General features: G+C 42.2%; 1 protein-coding gene across 1 annotated transcript; it reads left to right on the forward strand.

Annotated features, from left to right (window-relative positions):
* Nucleotides 1–4,526: 4,526 nt before the first annotated feature.
* Nucleotides 4,527–8,848, forward strand: LOC147896908 (peptidyl-prolyl cis-trans isomerase FKBP62-like). Its single transcript, XM_087381134.1, has 13 exons — nt 4,527–4,876; nt 5,049–5,135; nt 5,225–5,485; nt 5,563–5,643; nt 5,756–5,836; nt 5,999–6,193; nt 6,342–6,431; nt 6,535–6,710; nt 7,331–7,453; nt 7,636–7,782; nt 7,917–8,044; nt 8,170–8,290; nt 8,400–8,848. Exons 1-13 carry the CDS (start codon nt 4,678–4,680, stop codon nt 8,481–8,483), a joined length of 1,773 nt encoding a protein of 590 aa, XP_087237260.1. The 5' UTR covers nt 4,527–4,677; the 3' UTR covers nt 8,484–8,848.
* Nucleotides 8,849–25,435: the final 16,587 nt, after the last annotated feature.

Raw genomic sequence — 25,435 nt, forward strand, 5'->3', positions numbered from 1 at the left:
ATTTTTCCCTTGCATATCTTAAAATTTTGTAGGAATTCCATGCGTATTCTATATGGACCTTGTCCCCCCATACCCTAGATTTTGGACGAGGGTAGTAACATAATACATATTGAGTTGGCACCCCAGGAGTCTGACAAGATAGTTGACAAGTATAAGGCATGGCTAGTGGGCTAGAGGGTTTTTATAAATTGTAGCTCTTAGCTGTAAAGAGATTCTCCCCCACCACTTAAAGGGAGGCAATGCAAACCACAATCATATTGGCAACCCATCCATAATGTCCCATCTTCTAAATAGAAATGAAATTTGCATTTCTTAATAGAGATCTCAAGGAGGAGGTTTACATGGAGCCATCTGAACAATGTGTGCAAACTTCAAAAAGCATTGTACAGTATGAAACAAACTCTATAAGCATTGTACTAGAGGATCGAAGTGTGTTGGCATTTTCCCTTTTGTATTCCATCAAATGAAATATTGCCAGCTGTAGGGTAGCACTATAAGAAAACAATACAACATCTGTGCTCAACAGATAACAGGATCTCGTATGCAAGACAGAACAACAGATAGTATGGAGAATCAAAATTTTGATTAATGTAAAACTGATACAATAGATGGCACTGCCTCCCAGCCGTGTACTCCTATGTGAGAAGCTTCGATGGCATGCTGGAAATAGTAGAGGATGGAGGCTGGATGCTAAGGAATCAGGGTTACTATAGCCAGTGATGAAATGGGCTTCACGAGCTTGCTCTTATATAGCCACCAATCGTAGTCGGTTAGACCCAATTGGGTGACCGACCCAGTCCGCCCAAAACGGCCGGTCTTGAAATAGGCCACCGACCACATGATAGAACCGTGGCGCAAAATAGAGCAACTGACCTATGGTCGTTGTTCGGCCCAGAGCCATCCAGGATCATCTGGGACTCCAAACGGGCCCCACAACCTGAGAGTGGGCTGCCCTCAGAAATGCTCCGTCTACCCTCAGTGCGGTCAGTCATGGGATGCCTTCCCGCACTTGCATGTAGCCTAGTTGGCAGTGTGCCAACTCTATCTGAAGTCGTCTAGCCATCAAGCCACACATGGCCCCCATCTGGTGTCCAAACCAGGACCTACCAGATAACCAAGCTACTCAAATACCTTCTCCTCATGTGGGGGCTTACAAGTAGAGTTAGCTGGTTCCCGCATAGTTACACGAGAGTGGAGCATTGATATCTAACACCCCCCCTTAATGTCCACTCGCAAGTGAACTTACTTTTTTGGCCTAATGCCATCGATGAAGATGCCTCTCCACCAAGTCTCTTCCAAGAGCCTTCCTGAAGATGTCCGCAACATTCTCTACAATCGGATAGTACATCAAGTCAACCTCTCCATCCATGATGAGCTCGTGTACAAAGTGATATTGAATCTCAATGTGTTTTGTGCGAGCATGGAACATAGGGTTCTTTGCAATCGCCATGCAACTCTGATTGTCACATGATAACTGCGTAAGCTTGTTCTGCACTGCACCCATGTCCCCTAAAATCCTCCTCAACCACACTACCTCACAAGAAGCAAAACATGCTGATTTGTACTCAGCCTCGGTAGAAGAAAGAGTGTGTGGGTTTCTTCTTACTGACCCATGACAGCTCCAGATCCAAGTGAGAAACAGTAAGCTATCACTGATCTCCTGCTGTCCACGTCTCCTGCCTAATCCGAGTCACAGAATCCAGTCAAGATGTTGCCCTTGGTATAGGTGATGCCATAATCAAGTGTGCCTTTGATGTATTTCAGCACCTGCATCCCTGCCCTCCAATGGTTCTCCCGGGGCTTATTGAAAAACCTGCTTAGTACACCAGTCGCAAAATTGATGTCTGGCCGTGTGTTGCACAAGTAAATCAAATTGCCCACAAGCCTTCTGTACTTCGCTTCGTCCACCAGTGGTGATGAATCCTCGTTTGAGAGCTTCACGTCAACCTCCATAGGGGTGCCAACCATCTTGGACTTCAGCCATGCCAAATGCTTTCAGTATCTCTCCAGCATACTTCAGTTGTGAGAGACTATATATAAGAAAAATTAGGTTTTCCTCCTCCTCTCCTATTGGCTTTCCATTCCTCCCCTCTCTCCTATTGGCTTTTCATTTATCTCCTCTCCCATTGGCTCCCATTACTCCCCCTCTCCTATTGAACCCCCATCCCTCATCCATTAGCCCTCCTCCCATCCATCCATTTCTTCTTCCTCCCCATTGCCACCACTCCCATCCCACATTTCCACCACGTCCCATTTTCCAAAATCCCATATTTCCCCATCTCACCCTTCTCTTTTTCATCCCCTATTAACTTCCTCACTCATTTCACTCCCTTATTAGCCTACTCCCCTATTACTTTCCCCTCTCCCATTCCATTCTTCCCTCCCCACTCTCACTTCCACTTCCCATTACTCACTTGCCATTTAAAAAGCCACCGACCACACGATAGAACCGTGGCACAAAATAAAGCAACTGACCTATGGTCGTCGTTCGCATCCGAGATCATCTGGGGCTCCAAACAGGTCCCGCAACCCGAGAGTGGGCTACCCTAGGAAATGCTCCATCTACCCTCAGTGCAATCAGTCATGGGATGCCCTCCTGCACTTGCATGTAGCCTAGTTGGCAGTGTGCCAACTCTATCTGAAGCCGTCCAGCCATCAGGCCACACATGGCCCCCATCTGGTGTCCAAACCAGGAACTATCGGATAACCGAACTACTCAAATGCCTTCTCCTCATATGGGGGGCTTACAAGTAGAGTTAGCTGGTTTCCGCATAGTTACACGAGAGTGGAGCATTGATATCTAACAAGCACATGTCTCTCCGTCTTGCATGGCCATCTTCTCTAGTGGTCTTTTATCCTCTCCTTACATGGGACGGTTTTTTGGGCACTGTCTTCTTTCCCTCTCCTATCGTGGACGGAGTTGTGTTGGCCGTCGATGTCCTAGCCTTGCATGGGAGGGTTTTTTGGGCCTTCTCTTCTCTCCCTCTTCTACACTGGGATTGCGTTGTGTTGTTCGTCAATTTTCTTCAGCGGTGTGGCTCCTCAATGTTTGGTCGGTGAAGCGAAGATGTTCGGTGATAGCGCAAGTTTCTTTCTTGGTTCAACAAGTGCAATACGAGGCGGTTATGTGACAGTCTATATAATGTGCATGGACCGTTGGAGGTGTCGTCTCATAGCTGTGACTCTTCATAGGATCTCTCCTTCAAATCTATTTCTTGCAGCAAAAATGGCTGCAATCCCACCATCTGAGATGGAAGTGCCTACTGATTTGATGGACACCGGAAGCTCGACCTTTCAGAGAGGACTATCAAGATTCCATTCGTTCTGATTTCAAATTCCTTGTTCCTTTCTTTTTTCCTTTTCCATGCATCTAATCGTGCACCGATTATCCTATGTTGTTATGATGTAGAGCTCCTAAAGTTTGTCAAGAAAAAGTCTAAGTTGGCTAACGATACGACCTCTGGTTTGGATAGTAGGTTAACATTTACTTCTTCTCCAAGATGTTGTTTTTACATAGATAAATTGATTGGAAGTGTCTCTTCTAGGTCAAGTAGATGCTATCATGGATGCTCATAATGTAGTCAATGGTTCAAAGCGGAAAGGGAAAGAACCTATGGATGATGCTACTATTCATAAGGAGGATGGTATTGCGTCAATGTCACTACTATTCGTGTTTTTGTTTCTTTGTCTTTGTTTGATGTTTCATGATCTTGCGTGTGAATGTGTGTAGGCAATGTGGGAGGATCTCATCTTGTCAATGCTTGGGCAACATGTTCCATCAAAAGCTCACACCCTCATAGGGCAAGGATGGTCGAGAAGAAGCATTCCGGTGTCGATAAGCCTTCGAGAAAAACTTTGAAGTGTGGTTTCCAAGAGGTGGCTCGAGAAGCTCATGCTGAGGATAAACTCTCTTGGATGCTACATATTATTCTTGTGTTGCCGTTGTTAGTTTCAGTCTTTGTCTAATCATCCTTCACTTTCTATCTTCCAGTGCAGAAATTTTTGCACCAAAGAAAGAGGGCAACTAGAGTTTGTACATGGATGACAATAAATATCGGCCCTCCTATTCCATGAAGCCTTGACAGCTAAATTTTAGATGTACATTTTGCTGCGAGAGTAACATAGATAATTGTAGCTCTTAAGCTTTAGGTGTTATCACAACCTTTTTGCCCTGGTGTTGTTAGTTACCTAGAGGCTTTGGTGGCTCCTCTCTAAACCCGTTTTTGTAAGCGACATAATGAAATCATGAAGTCTTTAGCGGTGTCAATTGATACCGTTTCTCTGTGTTCATTTTTCTGATGAAAAAACTTTCTTTGGTTGACCTCTCAGACCCAGCCACTCGCTCACACACTTGATGTGAGGCTATCTAGGGGCACGGGCCCTACATCTACCCCTATCCGTTGAGGAAGGCAGGCAAGCCATATGACGGGGGGCTTTCTGGAAGGTACACTAGGTAGCTTGCCAAAACATTGTCCTCTTGGCCGATGATGCTTTCAAATTTAGTAGAGTGCTCACAAATAAAAGTATAATTTTAGGTGACATGGAAGCTTCTAGAGAGGCTCAATTCTAAACACAGAACCACCAAACACTCTAAAGTCATCACCTTCCTCGCTCTGCTTCTTGCCCTCTTTCTTCTTCTTCCTCTTTTGCCTCCACGATCTTGCTTTCCAAGCTTCCATGGCCGACGACCTCCACCTCCCTGATGCCCTTGACGCTGACGAAGATCTCGGTGACCTCGGAGATGACTTCGAAGCTACCTCTTCTGCCCCCCAGAACGTTGGCGAAGAGAAGCCCATTGGATCCTCCGGACTCCTGAAGAAGCTTGTCAAAGCCGGTCACGACTGGCAGTCCCCCGAGACTGGGGACGAGGTGAAAGGTAAGAGCTTTTGGGGCTGCAATTGGTTGTTCTTGACCCTTTGGAGGACATATAGCTTACTTTTTTCTTTCGTTGCTGGTTAGCGTTTAGGCAAGAGATCCAATCTGCTGATGTGATTGTAGCGATTCAGGATAATGATGTGCTCATAGCTGATATTCAACTTTTGTCTCAGTGCATTACACTGGGACTCTGCAGGACGGTACCAAATTTGATTCCAGCCGCGATCGTGGCGAGCCTTTCAGTTTTAAGCTCGGTCAAGGTTTGTGGCTCGAAGGAGATTGTTACATGCAACATTGCTAAAGTTTCCTTGCGACTCCTCTCATAGTTTTGCCCATGCCAATTGTTCAGGACAAGTTATCAAGGGATGGGATCAAGGAATAGCTACCATGAAGAAAGGCGAGCAGGCCATATTCACCATACCGCCTGAGCTTGCTTACGGTGAAGCCGGTGCGCCTCCTTCTATTCCTCCGAAGGCTACGCTCACTTTCGACGTTGAGCTGATATCTTGGGCTAGTGTGAAGGATATCTGCAAGGATGGTGGCATTTTCAAAAAGGTTCTTTTGGAGGGAGAGAAGTGGCAGAATCCGAAAGATGCGGATGAGGTTACAGGTGAGGAGGTGGATCATATTCCTTTAGACCTGCCCTTTTAGTGAAAGAGAGTGCTGACTTCGGGCGCTCTTCTGCAGTCAAGTTCGTTGCGAGACTTCAGGATGGGACTGTGATAGCGACAACCCCTGATGAAGGCGTGGAGTATCACGTGAAAGATGGTAGGTTTTTGTGTTTTCTTGCAATGCAGGTCTCTCCATGTCTAAATCTTGTTAATCATGTCGACCTTTTCTTTTCAAAGAATGATTGAATGAAGGCAATGTCTGGTTGTAGGATATTTCTGTCCTGCCATCAGCACTGCAGTCAAAACAATGAAGAAAGGGGAGAGAGTTTTACTGACCGTTCAACCAAAGTGTAAGTTCACATTTTCTGTGAAAGTGCTATGATTATGGTGCGGTCACAGACGAAATTTGTCACAGATGAAATTTGAATCAATCCTTGAAATTTCAAGTATCAAAACTAGATTATGGCTACCCTCTTGGCTCCCTTAATACAGCTCCTTCTCTGTCATGTCAGATGGATTTGGTGAACAGGGAACGGAGCCTAAGGCTGAACACCTGGCTGTCCCACCTAATGCAACTTTGTCCATTGAGTTAGAACTTGTGTCGTGGAAATCAGTCGAGACTGTAACAGATGACAAAAAGGTTGTGAAGAAAGTTCTCACAGCTGGGGAAGGCTATGATAAACCCAATGATGGAACCTGTGCGCAAAGTAAGCTTCTGTTAGTGTTGTCTTGTATGCGCTTTCTCTCGTCACTTGAATTCATTGTATATTTTTCACCCTTGCACAGAGTAGGTCTTCAGACTCCTAGAGGGATTTATGCATCTCCTTACAAATTGTGGTCCTATGCTTTTTTCAGTTAAATACACTGCAAAGCTTTCTGATGGTACTGTTTTCGAAAAGGAAGGATTTGGGGAGAGTGGACTGTATGAATTCATCACAGATGAAGGTACATGCATTTAACACTTGAGCTCAGTTTGATCTTGGTTGTAGGCAAGACTTTTGACGTGTGTTGTTGCAATTTGATTGATCTGGGCCTAATTATTATACAGAGCAAGTGATTTTGGGCTTGGACAAGGCTGTGTCCACAATGAATAAAGGAGAAGTAGCTCTTATTACTATTCCTCCAGAGTATGGTTTTGGTGAGGTGGAGACAAAGCGACAACTGGCTGTAGTCCCACCCCAATCCACTCTCACTTATGAAGTTGAGCTTGTTGATTTCAAGAAGGTAATTGGCTGTTATCGTTTTGTTGCTTTGTTTTTGCTGTATTATGCCTTGCCTAGGTGAGATCGTGATTTCAAGACCTCTGCATGCCTCGGGACAGTAAACTTGAATACTTGGTTAGGAAGCCTTGGATGTCTGTTATGTAATGTAACAAGGGTAAAAGGAAATCTGACTTTTGGATCGTTTTGTTTCATTTTCCCCATGACTCAACATCTGATATCAGCATTGATGAATCATAGCAATGTGCATACCTGAATGAATCACCAGTGCAACTTGCGAGCATGTAAAAAGCTTTACGTTTTTCACTATGTGGGTCTCATGCTTCTTTTTTGAAAAAATCAGTTTGCATTTCTGGAATGTTCCACCTCCTTTCGTGAGTTTCAAATGGAGTGTTGCAACTTGCCTAGCAAGTAGGATCCTTCAAGTTTTGGTCCTCATGCTCCTTGATTTTCCCTTATTGAATTGTTTCTGTTGTAATTATCTGTTTTTTGGCTGGATAATGTCCTTTGACCAATATTGGGGTGCACAAACTCTTACATATGTTCTTGTGTTTATGTTTAACCACCGTCTCTAGCTGTCCTCCACAGTCTCTGACATTGGCAATGCAAATGGCACTTTCACAGGAGAGAGAATCTTGGGATATGGATACTCCAGAGAAAATTGAAGCAGCTGGAAAGAAAAAAGAAGATGGAAATGCACTCTACAAAGCTGGGAAGTATGCACGTGCTGCCAAAAAATATGATAAGGTATCTCTTTGAATATTCATAGGATTCCTGCATATGTTTGCCAGGGTGCGTCTTTTGCGTCCTTAAAACAAAAACAAGCAGTATATTTTTATCTCCTTTCTCGCATGTTCTCAAATCTGTTTATAATAACAGGACCTTTCTTGCATGTTCTTAAATCGTTTTATGTTTGTGGAAATCGCCAGGCTATCAAGTACATTGAATATGATAGCTCTTTTTCAGACGAGGAGAAGAAACAGGCCAAGGTTGTGAAAGTTTCCTGCTATTTGAATTGTGCTGCTTGCAAATTGAAACTGAAAGACTTCAAGGAAGCTGCAAAACTGTGCACAAAGGTGGAATCTGGATTCTTGTGGTGATGTATTGTATCATCTTCTTTTTTTATTCCTGTATTTTTGGAAGTTTCTTCATTAGCAGATTGTGTCTAGAAATGCTAATAAAGCCTTGTGTATATCCTGTATGCATGCAGGTGTTGGATCTTGAATCTCAAAATGTAAAAGCTTTGTATAGGAGAGCACAAGCTTACATTGAAACAGCTGATCTGGATCTTGCGGAGCTGGATATTAAGAAAGCCTTGGAAATTGATCCACAGAATAGGTGTAGAACATTCACGAGGCCCTGTATCTCTGTTGTATTGTCATTATTCTTTGTAGTGCTGGCTTAAAAATAGCTAATTTAGGGGAGGAATTCCACTGAAACGTTTGTAACTGACTGTATTCCAGAGATGTCAAACTGGAGTATAGGACACTCAAGCAAAGACAGATTGAATACAACAAACAAGAGAAAAAGCTTTATGGAAATATGTTCACTCGATTGAGTAAATTGGAAGCCTTGGAAACCAAGGTATGATCTTTCCTAATGGCTTTCTCTCCATTTTAAAGAGCAACTTGTTTTTGTCTCCCTGTCGTGGTGTGTGTAACATGGAATTCTTTGTTTTTTGCCTGTCTTTCAGAAAGCTCAACCTGAAGATATTGATGCGGACAACTCTCCCAATGAGGTTGCAAGTGAAGAAATGGCTGTTGAAGCTAGTGCATAAACTTCTGGGTGCTGTGTATGTTTCCTTCGAAGGGAACAGATGGAGGCTAGGCAGATATAAAAAGCAAGTACTCCTTTCCTAGGCAATATATTGGTCACAAGCCTGCTAAAATGGATGCAGTGAAAGTTTTGCAATCTTATTTAGTATGATTCTTGTAGAGGGACTCCAATTTTATAGGATGGAAGATGAACGAATACATCACTGTTTTTGTTCACCCAGTTCACTGTTTGCTTATTTAAGAAGTTGAGGATTCTAATTGTCTTCCTTCTAATGAAGGATACACAGGTAAGAGTTAGGAAAAATGACTCGTTCATATGTTTAACTGAAAGTCAATCTATTACAATGTTCTGTGAAATTTTTTTAAATCGAATGTGTTAACTATGTAGTAGCCTCCCTTTTTTTGTGAAAATGGTGTTAATATGCGTGTATTACTTTCAACTTCTGTGCATACAAGGTAGTGCTGCAGCCAATACAAATCAGTTGTTTCCTAGAAGTGCATGTAAGTGTTCTATTTGATCACAAAGTTGACCCGCAGAAAATTTGCTTAATTTTGTTGCTTCAAGCTTCGTTTGTGTCTTCCCTGCCTACTATTGCAAAGTATATCACACCCATTTTCAAGGATCACAACTTAATTAGTTTGAACCTTGAATTTGGCAACTAGAACCTTTAATTTGGCATTTCTTAAGACAAAATAAATGAGGTCCTCGTGAGCAACTGCATATGAGATAAGTATTCGATGCAGATTAGCTGCAGGAATTCTGCTGAGCAGCAGCAAACCCACTCTCTGTAGTCAGCCACAGGCAATCTGATTAGTAAATCTGAATGCTTCCTTGCATAATTGTCAAACATTGATACCGGTACCATCAAGATTTTGTCGATAATCAATCCACGGAATTTAATCCTTCTCTTGTGGATGGGAAGCTAATGTCTTCACCAATGAACCTTTCTGCATGGCAGGATGAGATCATGATATGATTTTCCCGGTTCCCTCAATTTCAATTTAATTTTATTCTTTTTCCAGACTGGGGTGGAGCCATTCACTACAAGCATTTGTTTTGGGTCGCAAGCTTCTAATCATCTTAGAGGTTCATCATTATCATTGTTTCCATTGAAACGGGGTTATTGCTCCTTCTTGCTTTGACAACTACACCTTGTCATGTGTCCTGCGAATTTTACTTAATGGAGCAATGGAACTTGAAATTGCTAGTCGACCATGGACCATTGTGGAGAGACAAGCTGAGACTTGCAAACCACCCTGGTGCTTCAAGAGATGGTTCTATTGAGGAGTAAATATGAGGTTTCCCAATTGTGAAGTATCTCCTTAAGTACACCCTCCATTTCTTCTTCTAGTCATGAGAGTATCTTGAAGTAGACACAAATGATTTTTTGGAAAGGGTGCTGTAACTTAGATTGAGAATAGCAAAGCGTGATTGGAAGCCCCACAGGAACTAGCCAACTTTTGATAACAATGGGAAGTAGGCAAGATCCCAATAGTTGCAACAAATGAAAGGAGCAACCAACTATCTCTTAATGTGAGGATCTATATTAGGAGATAATTTCCCAAAATAAGGCAAGCACGTTGTGCGTCTTGCCATAAGGCAGAACCTCTGCAAGAAGTAAAATCTTATACTTGTGATTGCAACGGTGGAAACTATATTAAGTACAAAACATAAGCGACAATCTCAATAGGTGCAGCAATTGGCCAACCATTCCCTAACGTGAGAAGCTAGGTAAGAGGAGGTGGAGATGGTGGCAATAGAGAGAAGGTAGATGGAGCCAAGGATGGAAAGGTATAGTTGTGTGTTTAATTGACAGTTACATATTTATTTTAAGAACACTAAAATATGCTTAGTGTAGGAGACATATACTTGATCCATATTTAGTGTAGGAACACTAAAATATGCTTAGTGTAGGAGACATATACTCGATCCATATTTAGTGTAGGAGACATACACTCATCCCTAACCTCTGCGAGCAATCAAAAACAATAGTGCTTGCAAAAACAATAGAGGGAGATAGATATACTTGATCCCTAACTTTCAAAAACATATATTATCAATAACCACTGCAAACAACTAAAAACAATAGAGGGAGATAGACATACTCGATGCCTAAACTCACAAAAGACCCCATGAGAGAAGGTAGATGGAGCCAAGGATGAAAAATCTCTCCCATTCAGAAAAACACACTTAGAGGAAGAGTCATATACTCGATCCCTAACCTCTGCGAGCAACCAAAATCAATAGAGGGAGATAGATATACTCGATCCCTCTATACTGATGAGTTGCAACCATCATCGGAACCTCTAGCGATGGTCTTGCGTTGTCTAAGCCAAGAAATCCACCAAAATGGGAGCAAGTTGTAGACATGCAAGTGTGACTCAAATAGGAGGGTGGAAGCCTCAAAGCAGCAAGAGCATTGCTGACATAAGCTCGACCAGGTAGATGATGGCAAGCAACACGAAGACGTGCAAAAAGACCTCTTGAAAGCTAGAGCTCCATGTCTGCAAGCGAGCTTGGGTGGGGGAGAAGCAAAGAAGGTACCAAGGAAGATGGTCCCTCGTCGCAATGTTTACGTCTCCCCCATGAGATGACAACTATAATTTTGTATCGTAAATAGCCATATACACGCATGTTGCCTTAACATTTTCCCTGTAGTATTTACATTAGAAAGGTTAGTCTTATGTGTTTTTTTTTGTGTGGAAATACCAAAATTTTTAATAGACAAATTATAAGTACAAGAAAGAGCCTCCCGACTTGTACAAATAGTAGATCAGAAAATAAATCAAGAGAGTTGACAAAAGGTCTAATGTTTTCTTAGTATCAACAAAACATTGAAGCAAAACTCTAGGGAAACAAAGGGTTTTGTGCATGCAATTGTGAGCGGAGGCTAGACAATAGTCATGCCTATACACAAATGGTACCTTTTTTCTTTGTAGTTATTTCCCAATAAAGCTAGAAATGGTTGTGTAAAAATAAAAAGAAGACAAGAAAGAGAGGCCATGTGTGTTGCATAGGCACAAATGGAAGCTCAATTCCAAGCAAGCATTAGTATTCGAGATGCAGGTTAGACAAGGAGAGGGCCATAAAGAACCATGTGTTTATTGCAATTGAAAAGCTACAATGAATTGTTGTTGGCATTGGGCCTCCACATCTTTTTGTTTTAGAGGCACACATAGGTGTGCATGCATTTTAGATATTGCTCACATGGCAAAGCATAGTTGGAATTGTAAGCCATTATGCTTTGTGCATGTAGCTTTGGCAACATTTGGGAAGGAGAACTTTGACGATGGTAGTGGTGGGTGCTGGCACCAATGTGCAAGCATAGCCCATTGTCTTGGCTGCATGGACAACTAATAGACCAACAAATAGATCATCGTAACCTTTGCACAACCTATTGTATTGGCTACATAGACAACAGCTAGACCAACAAATGTAAGTCATATTTGAATAAAATACTTGTAATTATTTTCGTTTGTATATAGATATGTATGTTCATAAATTGAAGTCAAATTTAATCTTCATACCATTATGTGTGAAACTCAATTGCTCCTTTTTTAATGTCATGGTTTGCATTATTTGAACTTGTGCTTCTTTAATGATCAAACCACATACTAGATCTACATACTTATTGTCGTAATATTAGTACTTTCACCATGATTCGAACATTTTTAATTTTCTCCATTGACAATTCACATTGCAAAATCACTAATTTTCATAAATTTTCAAGTAACATGCTAACATATGTGAATTTGACTAACATAAGCAACTCTAGTTTCCATGACCAAACCTCAAAAACCTAACAAACTAGCATTGACTTAACTAACCTAACCTCACCTCATTGTCCTTTGATATTCTCCATCTTTGCTATCACACACAAGACCTTGCCCCTTTTCGCTTGGAATAAATTAATCAACTTTGGAGACACTAGGGAGAATCTGCACCTGCAAACATCCCTTGCACAATAGTGATTGCATCCCTATCTACTAATAATTGGATCATATGGCACCCTCTTCCAATTTTTAAACCTCGCACTCCCTAGCACATTTGGGCAACCACAGTTGAATCGGCTTTTGTCATCCTTTTTCTTAGTGTTCAAGAATACCAGCACCTTAGGAATCCTCATTCGCGACACCTCCTCGTTTTATCATTTTCTTGGATCTTTGAAAGCCTTTGAGCAGAACTGTGCAAGCATATCATATTTGCCAAGGAGGTAGAGTCGAAGGAAGGGAGGGAAGGGCCAGGTGAGGGAGAGAGATGAAAGGGAGGGTAGGGAAGTGAGGAAGAGCAAGCAAGGGGAGGGATGAAAATTGGGAAGTGGAAGGACAGGATGGAAGAAAGAGAGGGTGAGGCATCAAGGCAACACAAGGGGGGATGTTTAACTTAGGCAAATCAATCCATTAGCTTAGTTTACTTTTTCTTTTTTGGGAGAAGTTAAGTTAATTGATCAAATTTTCAAGGGGCACTCGAGAACTAATTAAAGTAAGTTTGTGTATTACAATTTCAAACATTGGAGTTAGGTTACTTTAATGACATGTTAGTTGGTAGGTTAATATGCTAGACAAAATTAAGTTTTCCTTGTATTAACTGAATTAATAGCCTAGCTTCATGCATATTGGTTTTTCAAAAAAAGCCTAAAATAAGAGTAACAAAGTTAGAGTAGTATGGATTTAATTAGGCTAGTTAGTAGCCAATCATTGGAGTAGTTTCTAAGGTAGTTAGCAATGATGATTTAATTAACAACCAAAGTTACAAAAAACTCATATTAACCTAGCCATTGTAAATGAGGACCCTACAAAACCAAAGATCCCCAAGCGAGATGCCCAAGCAACCTATATAGGAGTGGGTCTCAACCATGGACATTATATTGAAAAGCACAAAAGATATGGATGGAGGATACATGGGATAAACCAAAGGGCTATGGGAGTGAATTCCCAATAGTCTTACTCTCTTGTATTTGTAATGAAGATGGAGCATTCTCTTGCCTCTCATGGTGTGGCGAACTTGAACCCTCCATACCCTCAATGTGATGTAATTGTTGCTACCTCTATTCCCTTTTTTGGTTGCCCCATTAATACCTTGGCTTGAATATTTGTAGCTCTAATATGGAGGAAGAATCAAGTATTTGCATATTTGGATGGATGCCAAGGACACCCCTTTAGAAATTCCATATGTCTTTATACCATGACCTCCCTCCCATAAATTTGAATTGGAGGGTTGATCCACGCAATGTCTCTTCTCATAATGGAAACTCTTCATGCCATGATCTTCCTCTCATAAAAAGTGTGTTCAAACTTGAGGGTCTTGCATGGCCCATTTTAACAAATTGTTCGTAGCTCCATTGCCACTTACTCCTCAACAAATTGAAGCTAGAAATATTTTTTAAGATAATGTATGCCTATTGTGCTTCCATATGATGCTCTCACTATGGATATGCATTTTCTTCAAAGTAGTTCTTTCATGCATATTGGAGTCAACGGCATGATCCTTCAGATTCCTAACCATTGTTGGGAAATTGAACTACTCCCATCCTCATGGAAAGAGGAACTAGTTAAGTTGGTCCCAAAATAACAAATGTGTGAAACCTTTGTTAATTGGAGACCCATCACTTTAATGCCTATTATCTACAAGCTCATTACAAAAATGTTTGTTAATTGATGCAGGACTACATCCATCCCAGTATGGTTTTGTGCCATGAAGGTAGATACATGACAACAATGCCAATGCATATATATAGGAACAGCATATGCAAAATACACAAAGCAATATGTGCTAATTATGCAGGTTGATATTGCTAAGGCTTTGATAATGTGGAATGGGATTACATTGCTCAAGTTATGCACAAACTGGGTTTTTGTCAGAGAATGTGCAATGCAATATTTTGGTTGTATCAAAATAGTACTGCTCGCTACATGATTTGTGGTGATCTCTCCTACTTGTGGATGTTGGGTAGATCAGTGAGACAAGGATTCCTTCCCAGTGCTTTGCTTTATGCCATTGATACCCACCCATTATTGCTATATATAGACAAACTTACACAATTGAGGGCATTTTGCATGGATTGCAACTTCCAAATGGCAAACATTTTGTGGCTCAAGCATATGTAGATGACTCTTTCTCCTTCCATGCAACACTCAGTCAAACACCCGCTCCATCATGGATGCTTTGGAATTATATGGATTGGCTGCAAGGTTACATATTAATTTTCAAAAGCCTAAGCTTTTGCCTTTGACTACAAAATATTGGCATGAGCTACTATGGCCGGGCCACATTTTGGAACCACGACAAATAGTAAGGCATTTGGGGTATTTGATTGGCTCGTCTACATCTTTAAAGGAGGAAACTTCTTGAGTGATGAAATGCATATAAAAAAAGTTGGATTACTAGAAGCTTTCTACTTGGTGGCCATTGCATGTGCGTCTGGGCATCATACAAGCAATCATAATGGCTTATATATAGTTCCATTTTCCACTTATAGCATGGGACAAGAGAACATTGGATGCTTTCATGTCACAAGCAATGTAATACCTTTGGAAAACAAGAAAGTGCTACATTATTGAAAGTTGAGCTAGTATATTCTCCAAAAATGCATGGAGGGCTCAACATTTTAAACATACACTATCATTTGATTTGCGAGAAAAGCTACCATGCTAATTACTTTTGTGGCTTGAAGGAGCCATGGATGCAAATGTTGGTTGAAATGTGCACTAAGGTTTGTACACATGCTTTTGGTAACTGGGAGAGTACTTTCTACGATTTTATTATGGGATCTTTTCAAGGAATCATCCCTAGGAGTCTTTTCACTAGTCCTTTCAAGGAATCATCCTTGGGAGTCCTTTCACTAGTCCTTTAACATTTTGGGATTTTATTACGGGATCTTTTCAAGGAATTGTCCCTAGGAGTCCTTTCACTAGTCGACTGATAACTGATTGGCAAGTAATCCTACAATACATCCACTGGTCTAGAGTTTAGACGTGCACTAGACATGGAAAACAGAATGGCATTGGAGAGAATACATTAGAGTAGACTCTTTCTTGGACCTCTTATCGTGGTAGAGTCCCAAAAGGCTTATTTTTGGCGTGTAAAGGTGTTAGATATGTGCAAGGTTTCATTCAAGATGATGGTACTTTCATGTCATTTCCTACAACAAATAGGCATTATGGTTTCGGCATGCACTCCAGGCCTCTATGGTACAAGTTGCAGGACTTAATTTAGCCATTCCTCCCAATTCCTTGTCTTTGGATGCAAGATTTCCTGCAAGATTGGAAATCTAAAAGAATAGAGACAGGTTGTAAGAGCCTTCCAATAATGAAACTAACTACTGTGAGAGCTTATCAACTATTGATCCCCCGCCTGGATACAACATAATGTTAATGAGCTTTGGTGGTTGAATAAACCTCTCAAAAGGTGGACAAGATGCTTTCACTCCATATGGAAGCATGGACTTCGTCTAAAGTAGAAGGTCTTCACATGGCGGTGTCTGCCAGGGTTTTTGCTAGTGGGAAACACACTGGCCCGTGCTGCCATATTGCACATTTGCATTGCCTACGCTGCTCTTGTCCCAAAGAGAATCCTTTGCATCTTTTGTGGTCTTGTCCAGCTACCAAGGATGTCCTTGTAAACCTATTGGTTGGCCTTCAGATTCGTCTCCCTTGGAAACATTCTCCAAGAACTTTTGAATATTTAAGAGACCCCACTACCCTTGCCGACTATAACCCTTTGCTATCCTCGGTTAGATTTAGTAGAAACCAACGAATGTCCTTCATGCTCCTTTAGATAGCTATGCATTCATTAGGAATTTTTTGCATACATACCTACATGATAAATATCATACATGTGACATTTCTTTGCATCTTTTGGAGGTGTTTTTTCATTGGTTCTATAGCTGCCATACTTGGTGATGGCAATTGTAAATTGCATTAATTAATTGAATCAATGGCTTCACAAAAATGTCTCTCTCTCTCTCTCTCTCTCTCTCTCTCTCTCTCTCTCTCTCTCTCTCTCTCTTTGCCTGCCTACTTGCTTGCTTGTCTATCTGTCTATATGTGTGTGTGTGTGTGTGTGTGTGTGTGTGTGTGTGTGTGTGTGTTTACATATATAATTCCACAAAAAAAAGCGTGTATACACACACACACACACACACACACACACATATAAACATATACATACATACATACATACACACTTTGCCATGGAATACGAGGCACTCCAATGCCAAACGACCATGTATCAACAACAACATGATACAGTACAAGATCACAATCTGGAGTTAGGAGATAAGTTGGCACAATAGGCCACCCAGATTAAGCAACTCCACGTCCTCCATTGCCAAAGGCAAGATTAGAACGTCCAGCTACAGGAGCAATTGCAAGCTAAAAATCTACCTCCACATCCTCAACAGGACCTCGACAAACTCCATCAATGGCTCTTGTCTGCATCCACACATGCCACCTTACTTGCCTTTGCACCATGCATAGTTAAAGACACCTTCAACTACTACCTTAACACTATCTCTGCCACCACCGCACATCACCACATCAATTTTGCACACCCTCTACCTTCTCCTCCACCACAATAATGCACAAGCCCACCCCATAAGAGATATGGTCTACTTTCACGAGCATTTCATTTTGAAAACAAGGAGCTGGAATGCAATGCGAGGAGCAGTGAACAGACAAGGCTATGCATAGGGAGAATGGGGGTTTAGATTTTATTAATTAGGGAGGAGTAGGGGGAATAGGGGTAATAAAGGAAGATTAGGGGAACGTAGGCAACATAGGGAAAAATAGGGGGGAGAGGAATTAGGGGAAATTAGGGGAAAAAAGGGGGTTAGAGAAATAGGAAAAAAGGGAAATTAGGGAAATTACAAAGATAGGAAAAATAGGGAAATGAAACTCAAATGCGGTACATAACCCAAATGGCATAAGAGTTTCATTCCATTCTGGCTCATGTGCCCCAACCTGCAATGCCACAAAGAAGTGCTTGGCTGCTCGGTTATTGCAACAACATGATCAAATACCCCTGATACATGTAAGGGATACAAAGTCCCACACTTGGCACCCCTGGCCAAAAGCATAGAGCCCTTCTGAATTTTCCAACTCTGAAATCCAAAAGTGGTGTGAAAACCAGCATCATCTAGCTGACCCACTGAAATAAGACTCTTGGTCAGCTTAGGCACATGTCTCACATGTTTCAAAACAAATGCACACCCATTTGCAAAAGAAAACTTTATGTCACCTGCTCCCACTATGTCACATGCATAGTCATTTCCAAGATGCACACAACCTGTCTTTCCACTGTCATAAGCGGAGAACCATTCCCTATGGGGAGTAACATGGAATGAAGCACCAGAATCCAAAATCCAATCCTGGGAATATGCATCATCTGAAGTGGTAAGCAACTCTGCAGATAAACTAGACATGAAGAGAACGTCATTGTCACTATCATGTGTGACTGCATTGATCTCCTCGATCTTCACTTTTCCTTTGTCCTCCCTTGGACTCTCTTCCTTTTGATTTGCACCCCAATTTGCATTTCTTTCTTATCCTTTTGCTCTCTTTTTAGCTTGTAGCAATCCTTTTTCATATGGCCCTTCTTGCCACAGTGGTAAACTCAATGTTCTGTGCCGTGGATTTGCTACGAGACTTCCCTGTTTCTTGGGACTTCCCCCTGAACTGTGATCTACCCCTTTGCACGTTTAAGGCTGCATCCTGCTTGTTGCCATCCATAGACTTTCGTCTAATCTCCTCGGCCAACAAGCTACCCACAACATCATCAAATTTCAGTACTCCACCAAGTGCAGAGTTACCGACAGCTGTACGGAAGGTATCCCATGAGGATGGCAATGAACATAAGAGAAATATTGCCTTAGTCTCCGCATCAAAATTCATCTTCTGAGCCTGAAGCTGGCTGAAAATAATATTGAATTCATTCAAGTGAGAAACAATGGAGACCCCTTCCTTCATCTGCAGCTCAAACAACCTCTTCATGAGGTAAACTTTATTAGAGGCAGTTTCCTTCTCATAAGTGGCACACAGTTTCTTCCACAAATCTTCCGTAGTTTGGTCATTTACTACTGTGAAATAAACTGACTCTGCAAGATGAAGTCTAATAGTAGACTTTGCTAATGCATCCAACTCATTCCAATCATCCTCAGACATATTTGCAGGCTTAGCTTCAATCCCTGCCAAGGGTTTAATCTGCTTCTTTTGAATAAGCACATCCCTTATTTGTTCTTTCCACAAAGAAAAGTTTGTCCCATCAAACTTTTTAATGCTGAAAAACTCCTTTTCAGACATGGAAGAGGATGCCATGATGCAAATGAAACAAAATCCCAAATGCTAGTGCCTGCAAGAGAGAATCACACCAAATACCAGGTGCACCCAAATGTGTATGCCACAATAGAGTGAAATATCACCAAAACTCAAAGATCAAAGCATCAAAAGATGCATCTGACTCATGTGCATATACTATGCATCCATATGAGCAAATCTGGCCCAAAAGAAAATGCCAACTGCAATGGCAATCCAAAATGCCAATAAGTGCCAAATGACTCAAGCATAAACACCATCCACTAGCATATGCATCAATAATATCTCATCCAAGAGAGCATAGCACTATCATTGCATCACCTGCAATGTGTCAAAGCTATCCCTCAGCATAAAATAGCATCCATGTGCAAAGCGTCCATAAAAAATAGCATCCCACAAGGCAATTTGGGCCTATCAGTGCATCCAATAAGGACTGCAATGCATCCAAATGGCCTATAAATCATCCACTGCAACCCAATGCATACCACAAATGAGCACACACTGCTCAAACTGCAACCAGAGTGATCTGCATAAGGTATGCTCAAGAAATCATAGTCCCACGGTAATGACCGCTACTGAAAATAGAACCTGAGATGCCTCAAAACATAGGCGCCATTGCATAATCGGACTCAGCAAGAAAGTCTGCAAATATCTCTCTTCTGCCAGAACTCCAAAATCCCAACCGATGAGTGAGAAATGGGAGTCAACACTTACCCACTGCCATGTGGCATAAATCTAAGGTTTCAAAACCTTAGGATGAAAAATGCATAACAGAGAGACAAAATCAAATACACAGAGATCTATAACTCTGAAAATCCTCCACCAAATCGCGCAAGAACTGACAGGTAGGGGTTTTTGGGCGTCCGGAACGCAATGGGACAGACGGTTTTGGAAACCGTGGTCTCAATCACTGGGTCCAACACACGGACTGAAAAACGTTTTTGGAAACAGAGCTGTTTGTAAACTCCACCGGAGTGCAAATGATGAGCAACATAGAAGTTTTAGGACCTCTTGAGTCCACCGGAATTGATAGATCTGCAAATGGCTACTCCAAACTTGAGTTCCAACACCCGGGCAAAAAACGCAGAAACTGACACAGTGAGTCAGAAATCCAATGAAATGATCCCAGATTCAAGAATGAAGGTGTTTCCAAGCTCCTGAAGTGAAGTGGACACCAAAAGCCAGCAATAGTTGCCTCTACAAGTCAATATGGAGTCTCTGTCATCGAACGGAACAGGCTTTTGCTTTTTACAGCAAGAGGAAATTCCCCACGGTTAGAGAGTTACAGTTCCCAAGATTTCAATATATAAGCAAAATCATTACATTGTTATCACTTCCTATTTGCTGGCCCATTGATAAGTCTTTCTTTTGTGAATGGGGAGGTCTTGGGTTCAATTCCCACTCCTTAATAAAAGGAGAGGAGAAGAGAAGAGAAAGAGAAGAAGAAGAAGAAGATAGAGGGGCGCAATGTGAGGATCTATTACAGTTTTGCAGAAGCTTAGAAAATTTGTCGCGACCAGAAGACGTGATCTGTCTACAGCCAGAAGATGTGCGACACACTTGCGATGCACCAGTCACAACAAAGAGATGTGCGGGTGTACCCAGGAGACGTCGAATGCACACATAGGACCCCAGAGGAAGCGTAAATGTTACAATTTTGCAGATGCAATCGGTACGACCAGAAGATTGGCCAACCAGAAGATGCACCAGGACTACAGGCAAACTAGAGGCGTAGAAGTAGGGATGTGCAGATGTGCAAAAACTGCAACCAGAAGTAGATTGGAGGCGCAGAAGTTGAGAACCGCAGATGGAAGGTGTCGTAGAATCACACCCAGTCATAGGAGAAACAAATTTTACATCACTAGCTGTGGAGATTTTGATCCCAGCAGCCACACCATTTTTGTTACCTAGAAAAGAAATCAGGACAAGAGGCTAGACACTAAGCATGGCAATGCTCAAGAGCCATAGAGGAAACGAGAACGTGAGGGCAAAACATTGTCATGGGTGGGAAAAAGGGATTAGAAGGGGAGGGAATGAAGAGGGAGACTATGGCATAAGGGGAAAGGGAGAGGGGGAAGAGAAGCATGTACATGATGGGAGGAGGAATGTAAAGATGGAGACATCAAGGGAAGAGGGCCATGCTTTATTTGAAAGGAAGGGAAGGGGGAAATCAAAGTACTAGCTAGGTGGCTTTACAAGAATGAGCGTGTCCCATCAAGGAATAGCCCCCTCCTTTTATAGCCAAGAGAGGGGGTCTCTCCCAATAAATGCATCCTCCCCAATGCATGGTGTGTGGAAAAGTCTCCCATGTGGGCTAGGCGGTTACGCACTCTCAATTGTGTGCGACAACCCTTTGCCTCATTTTCCGACATAAATCAAGCCCCATATCTCAAGTCTATGATAGTCCCTTGGTCTCTTCCCAATTTTATGATACATTCAAACCTCTAGGAGGATAAGTGGAGGGTTGGCACAAGGAATCTTGCCACCTCATCCTATTTTCCCCATTATTTAACTTGCATCCTTGGACTATCTATACCCCCCCACATGGGCCTATCCTACATGCAGGGAATAATCCAGTATAATATCCATCTCCACCTATTTTATATTACTTCTCTTATGGACTTTAGGCCATATCTCACTAAATGCAGGCATGGGACCACCTGGGTGGAGGAGTGGCACATGGAGGAACCATGCCACATTACATTTTATAATATTACTACCATGGGTTATGTACAACACACCTTATGGGTCCTCTTACGTGGGTGGCACATGGTCATGCCCTGCCACCTCAACCCTGGGCCCTATGCACACCATATTTTATTATACTATTGCCACACATACAAACACACACACATATCTATGCCTTTTTCCTTAGACAAATTTATCCATAACAGTATGTTGACTCAAGTGTGTCAAACCACATGACAGGTCATGCAGAATGGATGTAGGATGCAAGGAAAATGGAAAGACCAAGATTTGTGGAGAGTGGTGATGATACTGCACATCCTATTGTGTAGATTGGTAAAATTCCTTTGTCTATGCCGGATGGAAAAAAGAAATACCTGTCTGATGTATTTCATGTCCCGAATATCACCAAGAACCTGGATTCTATTGGTCAAATGGTTGAGTAGGGCTTGCAGGTCATATTTAATCCTCATGGATGCTTTGTTGAGGATGTGAAAAATAAAGATCGCTTGATAGCAAAAGGGAAGAAGAAGGGTAGGTTGTTTACGTTAGATGCGGACATGCCTGAATTGAGTGCAACAATGTTTGCACATGGGACCGGTGTAGTTGTAGATATTGATATCTGGCATAAACGCATTGGTCATGTTAATGTACATCGACTTAAATTAATGCAGGCCCAAAATATTGTTGCAGGATTGCCTAAGTTCAAGGTTGCAGATATGCATAAGGTATGTGAAGCCTGTCAATTTGGAAAACAGGCAAGGAAACCATTTCCTAGACATGTTCAAGAGAGTAAGAGGCCATTGGAATTAATCCACTCTAATGTGTGGACTACTAAAGCTGCATCCATTGGAGGCTATCATTATTTTGTCACTTTTATTGATGACTTTAGCAGAAAAGTTTGGGTGTATTTTATGAAAAAGAAAAGTGAAGTGTTTGGGCATTTCAAAGCTTTTAAAGCTATGGTTGAAAAAGAAACAAGCCTACAAATAAAATGCCTCAGCGAATTGATGCCTACTTTCTGCAAAACGGGTTCAAGAGGAGCCCATCTGATGCAAATTTGTATATCTTCAGAGAAGGAGGCAGGTGTATGATTGTGGTCCTTTATGTGGACGTCCTTGTCATAACAGGGAACCATGAAGAGAAGATATTGCGGACAAAGCATTTTCTAAGAAGAGAGTTTGAAATGACAGACCTCGGACTGATGCATTTCTGTTTGGGGATTGAAGTTTGGCAAGAGCTGAAACAGATCTTCATTTCACAGCTGGGAGAGATACTGAAGGCATTTGGCATGGCTGAGTGCAAGACAGTTGGTACCCCCATGGATGTTGACATGAAGCTCTCAAACTAGGATTCATCACCACTGGTGGACGAAGTGAAGTACAGAAGGCTTGTGGGCAGTTTGATTTACTTGTGCAACACGCGGCCGGACATCAGCTTTGTGACTGGTGTACTAAGTAGGTTTTCCAATAAGGCCCGGGAGAACCATTGGAGGGCAGGGATGCGGGTGCTGAAATACATCAAAAGCACACTTGATTATGCAATCACCTATACCAAGGGCAACATCTTGACTGGATTCTGTGACTCGGATTGGGTAGGAGACATGGATAGCAGGAGATCAGTGACAGGTTACTGTTTCTCACTTGGATCTGGAGCTGTATCATGGGTCAACAAGAAGCAACCTACAATTGCTCTTTCTTCTACCGAGGCTAAGTACAAATCAACATGCTTTGCTTCTTGTGAGGCAGTGTGGTTGAGGAGGATTTTAGGGGACATGGGTGCAGTGCAGAACAAGCCTATGCAGTTATCATGTGACAATCTGAGTTGCATGGCGATTGCAAAGAACCCTGTGTTCCACGCTCGCACAAAAAACATTGAGATTCAATATCACTTTGTACGTGAGCTCATCATGGATGGAGAGGTCGACTTGGTGTACTGTCCGACTATAGAGAATGCTGTGGACATCTTCACAAAGGCTCTTGGAAGAGACTTGGTGGAGAGGCATCTTCATCGACTTGGCATTGGGCTGAAAAAGTAAGTTCACTTGTGGGTGGACATTGAGAGGGGGTGTTAGATATCAATGCTCCACTCTCGTGTAACTACGCGGGAACCAGCTAACTCTACTTGTAAGCCCCCCATATGAGGAGAAGGCATTTGAGTAGCTCGGTTATCCAGTAGGTCCTAGTTTGAACACCAGATGGGGGCCATGTGTGGCCTGATGGCTGGACGGAGTTGGCACACTGCCAACTAGGCTACATGCAAGTGTGGGAAGGCATCCCATGACTGACCGCATTGAGGGTAGATGGAGCATTTCGCAAGGTAGCCCACTCTCAGGTTGCGGGGCCCGTTTGGAGCCTCAAATGATCCTGGATGGGCTCTGGGCCCATAGGTTAGTTGCTCTATTTTGCGCACCGGTTCTATCATGTAGTCGGTGGCCTATTTCGGGACGGAGCCCTAGTCGACCGTTTTGGGCGGACTGGGTCGATCACCCAATTGAGCCTAACCGACTATGACTAGTGGCTATATAAGAGCAAGCCTGTGAAGCCCATTTCATCATTGGCTATAGCAACCTTGATTCCTTAGCATCCAGCCTCCATCTTCTACTATTTCCAGCTTGCCATCGAAGCTTCTTTCACAGGAGCGCACGGCTGGGAGGCAACGCCATCTACTATATCAGTTCTACAGTAATCAAAATTTTGATTCTCCATACTATCTATTTTCTCTCTTGCGTACGAGATCCTGTTATCTGTTGAGCACAGACGTTGTATTGTTTTCTTACAGTGGATGTGAAGAGAGTGGGAGAGAAGGAAGGAGTCTCACTTGCAACTTTCTCACATACACAATGGGGGAATATACATAAAGGTGGAGGCTGAAAACAGTTTTCCTCTTCTTAGTTATGAAAGCCAAAAGAATTGTAAGTACAAAAGAATATGTGAACCCTATATGTGGGTCTCAAACCAAACTCAGCTAACTAAGGTGGCATACTAACTGAGCCACTAACTAGAGTACATAAAGATAGCTATCATCTAGCTATTTTTCATGGTAGTGTACCAACCGCATCTGCAGCTAATAAGTCGGTGACATAAATGCACAATAGTCACCCTAGCATATCACGAGTGGAGCTCGATATCTCAACACTCCCCCTCGAGCTCAATCCCAATTCTTGCACACCAAGCAGGTCTCTAAACTTGTGTAGCTTCTCTGCACCCAATGCCTTCGTGAATATGTCAACTACTTGATCCTCTGTGATGACATAAACTAGATCAATAAAACCTACTAGAACCTTCTCCCGCACATAGTGATAATGCACCTCAATATGCTTTGTTCTAGCATGATAGACTGGGTTATTTGCCAAGTGTATACTACTCATGTTGTCACAAAAAATGACAACTAGCCCATCTATAGACTGATGCATATCATAAGTAGTTTATGCAACCAAGCTACCTCACATGCAGCCATTGCTGCACCCCTATACTCAGCCTCTGTGCTTGACAAGGCAGCTGTACACTATTTCTTGCTACTCCAAGTGACTGCAGCACTCCCAAAAGAGAACATATATCCACTTGTAGATCATCTATTAGAAATACTACCAACCCAATCAGCATCAGTGTATCCATGCAACTATATCTAAACCCCATTCTCATAAAATAGTCCATACTGCAATGTAGACTTCACATAGCTCAGTATGCATCTAGCTACATCCAAATGTAGTTTCCTTGGAGCCTGCATAAACTGACTTACCAACTCAATAGCATAGCTCAAATCTGGCTTGGTAATAGTCATATAAATCAAACTTCTTACTATGCGTCTATACATAGTAGGGTCTTCCAGAAGCTCACCTGCATCTCCGTTCAACTTCACATTCTACTCCAAAGGAACTGAAATAGGCTTACAACCTGTCATCCCATATTTGGACAGCATGTCCAATCCATACTGCCTCTGCAAGAGCCATATCCCA

The sequence above is a fragment of the Dipteris shenzhenensis genome, chromosome 11 (assembly GCF_047967505.1).
Source record: "Dipteris shenzhenensis isolate YYH24624 ecotype China chromosome 11, Dip_SZ_1.0, whole genome shotgun sequence".
Classification (NCBI taxonomy): domain Eukaryota; kingdom Viridiplantae; phylum Streptophyta; class Polypodiopsida; order Gleicheniales; family Dipteridaceae; genus Dipteris; species Dipteris shenzhenensis.

Excerpts from the sequence above, each read along its gene's own strand:
- LOC147896908 (XM_087381134.1), top strand. The coding sequence starts at position 4,678 with ATGGCCGACGACCTCCACCTCCCTGATGCCCTTGACGCTGACGAAGAT. Across the intron at positions 4,877-5,048 it reads GACTGGGGACGAGGTGAAAG|TGCATTACACTGGGACTCTG; the intron begins GTAAGAGCTTTT and ends CTTTTGTCTCAG. Across the intron at positions 8,045-8,169 it reads GAAATTGATCCACAGAATAG|AGATGTCAAACTGGAGTATA; the intron begins GTGTAGAACATT and ends ACTGTATTCCAG.